Source organism: Homarus americanus, unplaced genomic scaffold (assembly GCF_018991925.1).
Source record: "Homarus americanus isolate GMGI-L3 unplaced genomic scaffold, GMGI_Hamer_2.0 scaffold39777, whole genome shotgun sequence".
Taxonomy (NCBI): Eukaryota; Metazoa; Arthropoda; class Malacostraca; order Decapoda; family Nephropidae; genus Homarus; species Homarus americanus.
In genome coordinates, this window is record NW_024720106.1 from 45,001 (window position 1) to 51,903 (window position 6,903).

Genomic DNA, 6,903 nt, shown 5'->3' on the forward strand with positions numbered 1-6,903 from the left:
AACCGCAGGTAACTAACACCCTCCCCTTGACCACAAGGTAGCCGCTACGCTTTTCTCCGCCGACCACAGAGTGACTTTAACACCACTCCCTTGACCACAGAGTGACACTAACACTCTCCCTTGACCACAGAGTGACACTAACGCCTCCGCCTTGACCACAGAGTGACACTAACACCCTCCCCTTGACCTGAAGTGACACTAACACCCTCCCCTTGACACAGAGTGACACTAACACCCTCCCTTGACCACAGAGTGACACTAACACCCTCCCGCGCGGCCTGAAGTGACACTAACACTCTCCCTTGACCTGAAGTGACACAACACCCTCCCCTTGACCACAGGTGACACTAACACCCTCCCTTGACCACAGGTGACACTAACACCCATCACTTGACCACAGGTGACACTAACGCCCTCCCTTGACCACAGAGTGACACTAACACCCTCGCCCGACCGCAGGTGACACTATGCCCTCCTTGACCGCAGGTGACACTAACGCCTCGCCGATACAGGTGGCACTAACACTCGCCGGCCACAGAGTGAGCATAACACTCTCCGCGCCAGGCCACAGGTGACACTAACACCTCCCTTGACCACAGGTAACGCCTAACACCCTCCCGCCGACCACAGAGTGGCACTAACACTCTCGGCAGCGACCTGAAGTGACACTAACACCCACTCCCCGCCGACCACAGAGTGACTTCACTAACACCACTCCCTTGACCTGAAGTGACACTAACACTCTCCCTTGACCTGGAAGTGACACCTAACACCACTCCCTTGACCACAGAGTGACGCCTGCCCTCCCCGCCCGACCTGAGTATTGACACTAACACCCTCGCCAGCCTGAGTAGCACTAACACTCTCCTTGACCACAGAGTGACACTAACACCCTCGCCCGACCTGGTGACACTAACACCACTCGCCGAACAGGTGACACCGCCTGCCCTCCTCGACCACAGGTGACACTAACACCCCTCCTTGACCACAGAGTGACACTAACGCTCTCCCGTTGACCTGGTGGCACTAACGCACTCTCCCTTGACCTGAGTGGCCGCTAACGCTTCTCCCGCGGCCACAGAGTGGCGCTAACGCTCTCCCTTGACCACAGAGTGACACTCTTTCTCCTTGACCACCAGAGTAGCACTAACACTCTTCGCCTTGACCACAGAGTGACACTAACACTCTTCGCTTGACCTGAAGTGACACTAACACACTCCCTTGACCACGAGGCTGACACTAACACTCTCCCTTGACCACAGAGTGGCACTAACACTCTCCCTTGACACAGAGTGGCACTAACACTCTCCCTTGACCTGAAGTGGCACTAACACTCTCCCCTTGACCACAGAGTGACACTAACACTCTCCCTTGACCACAAGTGGGCACTAACACTCTCCTTGACCACAGAAATTGACATAACACTTTCTCCCTTGACCACAGAGTGACACTAACACTCTTCACCCGACCTGAAGTGACACTGCCTCTTCCTTGACCACGGTGACGCTAACACCCTCCCTTGACCTGAAGTGACACTAACACTCTCCCTTGACCTGAGTGACGCATAACACTCTTCGCCCGACCGCAGTGGCACTAACACTCTCCCCTTGACCACAGAGTGACACTAACACTCTTCGCCAGGCCACAGAGTGACACTAACACCCTCCCCTTGACCACAGAGTGACACTAACACCTCGCCGGCCACAGGTAGCACTAACACTCTCCCTTGACCGCAGAGTGACACCGCTTTCGCCAGCCACAGGTGCTTTCGCTTACTCCCTTGACCACAGAGTGACACTAACACCCTCCCGCCAGCCTGAGTGACACTAACACTCTCCCTTTACCTGAGTGACTGCACCTCCCTTGACCACAGAGTGACACTAACACTCTTCCTTGACCTGAGAGTGACACTAACACTGCTTCCTTGACCTGAAGTGTTTAACCTCTCCTTAGGTTTTTAACACTCTTCCTTGACCTGAAGTGACTAACACTCTTCCTTGACCACAAGTGACACTAACACTCTCCCTTGACCACAGGTAGCACTAACACTCTTCATGTGACCTGAGTGACACTAACACCCTCCCTTGACCACAGAGTGACACTAACACCCTCCCTTGACCACAGAGTAGGCACTAACACTCTCCTTGACCTGAGAGTGACACTAACACCACTCACGCCAGGCCTGGGTGACACTAACACTCTCCCGCCAGCCTGAAGTGGCCACCCCTAACACTCTCCCTTGACCACAGAGTGGCCACTAACACCCTCCCCTTATCCAGTACAGAGTGACACTAACACTCTCCCTTGACCTGAGGCAGCACTAACCTCTCCCTTGACCACCAAGAGTGACACTTGCTAACACCCTCCCTTGACCTGAGTGACACCTTTAACACTCTCCTTGACCTGAGTGACGCTAACACCACTCCCTTGACCACAGAGTGACACTAACACCCTCCCCTTGACATGCAGTGACACTAACACCCTCCTTGACTTTACAAGAGTGACACTAACACTTCCCTTGACCACAGAGTGACACTAACACCCTCCCTTGACCACAGAGTGACACTAACACTCTCCCGCCGAGCCACAAGTGAGCACTAACACCCTCCACTTGACCACAGAAATTGAAGCACTAACACCCTCCCTTGACCACAGAGTGACACTAACACTCTCGCCCGACCACAAGTGACACTAACACCACTCCCCTTGACCTGCAGAGTGACACTAACACCCTCCCTTGACCACAGAGTGGCCACTATGCCCTCCCTTGACCACAAGTGACACTTGCTGCCACTCCCTTGACCACAGAGTGACACTAGCACCTCCCTTGACCACAGAGCACTAACCTCCCTTGACCTGAAGTGACACTAACGCTCTCCTTGACCTGAGTGACACTAACACCACTCACTTGACCACAGAGTGAGCACTGCTTTTCCATGCAAGGTGACACTAACACCCTCCCTTGACCACAGAGTGACTAACACCTCCCTTGACCTGAAGTGAGCACTAACACCCTCATGACCACAGAGTGACACTAACACTCTCCTTGACCACCAGAGTGACACACTAACACCTCCCTTGACCACAGGTGACACTAACACCACTCCGCCGACCACAGAGTGACACTAACACCCTCCCTTGACCACAGAAGTGACACTAACACTCTCCCTTGACCACAAGTGACACTAACACTCTCCCTTGATTACAGAGTGACACTAACACCCTCCCTTGACCACAGAGTGACACTAACACCCTCCCTTGACCACAGAGTGACACTAACACTCTCCCTTGACCACAGAGTGACACTAACACTCTCCCTTGACCACAGAGTGACACTAACACCCTCCCTTGACCACAGAGTGACACTAACACTCTCCCTTGACCACAGAGTGACACTAACACCCTCCCTTCACCACAGAGTGACACTAACACCACTCCTTGACCACAGAGTGGCACTAACACCAGCCACAAGTGACACTAACACTCTGCACAGAGTGACACCTAACACCCACTCCTTGACCACAAGTGACACTATGCCTCCTTCCATCACAGAGTGACTTCATTCACCCTCCCTTGACCACAGTGACACGCACCCTCGCCAGGCCACAGAGTGGCACTAACACTCTCCCTTGATACAGAGTGACACTAACACCACTCCCTTGATACAGAGTTACACTAACACTCTCCCTTGACCACAAGTGACACTAACACTCTCCCTTGACCACAGAGTGACACTAACACTCTCCCTGGCTTCTGAAGTGACGCTAACACTCTCCCTTGACCACAGAGTGGCACTAACACTCTCCTTGACCTGAAGTGACACTCAACACCCTCCCTTGACCACAGGTGACACTAACACTCTCCTTGACCACAGAGTGACACTAACACTCTCCTTGACCACAGAGTGACACTAACACTCTCCCTTGGCCACAGAGTGACACTAACACCACTCCCTTGACCACAAGTGACACTAACCTCCCTTGACTACAGAGTAGCCTAACACTCTCCACTTGACCTGAGTGACACTAACACTCTCCTGACCTGCCAAGTGACACTAACACTCTCCCTTGACCCACAAGTGGCCACTAACACCCTCCCCTTGACCACAGAGTGACACTAACACTCTTCATGACCTGAGAGTGACACTAACACTCCCTTGACCACAGAGTGACACTATCACCCCTCCCTTGACCACAGAGTGACACTAACACCCTCCTTGACCACAGAGTGACACCTAACACCCTCCCGCCAGGCCACAGAGTGACACTAACACTCTCCCTTAGCCACAGGTGACATAACACCTCGCCAGGCCACAGAGTGACACTGCTTCCTCCTTGACACAGAGTGACACTTACTCTCCCTTGACCACAGAGTAGCCACTAACACTCTCCCTTGACCCACAGAGTGACACTAACACCCTCCCTTGACCACAGAGTAGCCTTGCACTCTCCACTTGACCTGAAGTGACACTAACACCCTCCCTTCACCACAGGTAACACTAACACCTCCCTTGACCACAGAGTGACACTAACGCACACCCTCCCTTGACCTGGAGTGACACTAACACTCTCCCTTGACCTGAGTGGCCTTACTCTCCATGTCTCTCCACTTGGCTGAAGAGTGACACTAACACTTTCTCTCCTTGACCACAGGTGTTTCTGCCCTCCATAGGCCACAGAGTGACTGCTCTCCCTTGACCACAGAAGTGACACTCGCACCTCCCTTGACCACAGAGTGACACGAGAACACCCTCCCTTGACCACAGAGTGACACTAACACCTCTCTTGACCACAGAGTGGCACTAACACTCTCCCTTGACCTGAGTGACACCTAACACCCTCCCTTGACCACAGAGTGACACTAACACTCTCCCTTGACCACAGAGTGAGCACTAACCTCTTATACATGGCCTGAGTGACACTAACACTCTCCCTTGACACAGAGTGATTTTAACACTCTCCCTTGACCCAAGTGGCACTAACACTCTCCCTTGCCAGCCACAGAAGTGACACTAACACCCTCCCGCCGACCACAGAGTGACACTAACACTCTCCCTTGACCACAGAGTGACACTAACGCTCTCCTTGACCTGAGTGACACTAACACTCTCCCTTGACCTGAGAGTGACACTAACACCCTCCCTTGACCTGAAGTGGCGCAACGCCCTCCCTTGACCGCAGGTATTTTCCCCGCTTCTCGCCGGCCTGAAGTGACACTAACACTCTCCCTTGACCACAGAGTGTACTAACACTCTCCGCCAGGCACGGGTAACCTAACACCTCTGTTGCAGGTGGCACTAACTGCGCTTCGCCCGACCTGGTGGCTGGCCGCCACCGGCTGAAGTGACACTAACACCTCCTTGACCACAGAAGTGACACTAACACCCACTCGCCTGACCACAGTGGCACTAACACGCACCTCCACCAGGCACAGAGTGACACTAACACTCTACGCCTGACCGCAGAGTGACACTAACACCCTCCCGCCCGACCACAGGTGACACTAACACCTCCACGCTGACCTGGAGTGACACTAACGCACTCTCCCTTGACCTGAATGACACTAACACTCTCCCTTGACACAGAGTGACACTAACACCCTCCCTTGACCACAGAGAGTGACACTAACGCTCGCCCGACCACAGAGTAGCACTAACACCGCCTCCCTTGACCACAGGTGACACTAACACTCCTTGCCCTCAGGCCCTCAAGTGCCTCACCTCCTTGCCCTCAGAGTGTAAGTTGCGGGGATGCAGTGAGTGTTCCACCCGGCATTACTGCTCGGTGTGTAAGGTTGGCCTTGTGCGTCATGCTGGCCGCTGTCGCAAGAGATGCCCCATGACACCCTGCTGAGTGCCCGCACCCCGGCCTGTCTCCCGCCCCACCCCGGCACCAGGTGAGGTCATGTCAGGTCACAAACAAATTTTCAGGTCATTCCTTCTGCAGGTAAGGACAAGTGACGCCATCAACATGTTTTCAGTTCATGTCTGGTTTAGGTTCGAACATGTATGAACGAAAGATTTCAGGACATCTGTTTGTCAAATGACGTCACGTTAGAGTCAAATAAAAGGTTGGTGAGTCAGGGAATACAACGAATGACGTCACCAATGGTATCCAAGGCCATGTTTAAGAAGGTAAGATCACTCCAGTTGCTTCAGGTCAGGTCAGGTCGTTATTGTAAGTATGTAAACATTATAAGTCAATTTTAGAAAGAATATATAAATCTCTCTCTCTCTCTCTCTCTCTCTCTCCCCTCTCTCTCTCTCTCTCTCTCTCTCTCTCTCTCTCTCTCTCTCTCACACCTACCATCAACCTCCACTACCACCACTAGCCTACAACTACCACACTACCAGTGACCAGACCACCACCAACTTACCACTACCACCAGCCTACCACACTACCACTACCACACAACCATTACCACACTACCACCACTAAATCCTAACCCTACAACACTACCACCACCAGCCTACCACACTAACACTACCACACAACCATTACCACACTACCACTACCAGCCTAACCCTACCACACTACCACTACCACAGCACCACCACCCTACTACCACCAATACTACTACCAGCCGACCAACATACCATTAGCACCACCCTACTACCTACCACCACCACTACAAGTCTACCACCATCACCGCTACCACCACCCTACCACCTCCATCACCCTACCTCCACCACCACCACCACTACCACCATTACCACCACTCTATCATTACCATCAGAACCACCACCATACAAGGATGTTCACTGTGTTTTAGGGATTTTTAAGCTGATTTGGATTTATAAGCTGATTTAGGGATTTTAAAGGATTATGAATTTTATAAGCCGATTTAGGGATTTTAAAGTTGATTTAGGGATTTTCATGCTTATTTGGGGATTTTATAAACTGA

The 6,903-nt window shown here is 52.5% G+C and overlaps 1 protein-coding gene across 1 annotated transcript in view; it reads left to right on the forward strand.

Annotated features, from left to right (window-relative positions):
- LOC121860387 (R-spondin-1-like) overlaps positions 1 to 5,864 on the forward strand; it is a 9,535-nt gene extending 3,671 nt beyond the window's left edge. Inside the window, exon 2 of the mRNA XM_042357505.1 lies at positions 5,734 to 5,864. Within this exon, the coding sequence (XP_042213439.1) occupies positions 5,734 to 5,852 (119 nt within the window). The 3' untranslated portion in view covers positions 5,853 to 5,864. The remainder of the gene's footprint in view (positions 1 to 5,733) is intronic.
- Positions 5,865 to 6,903: the final 1,039 nt, after the last annotated feature.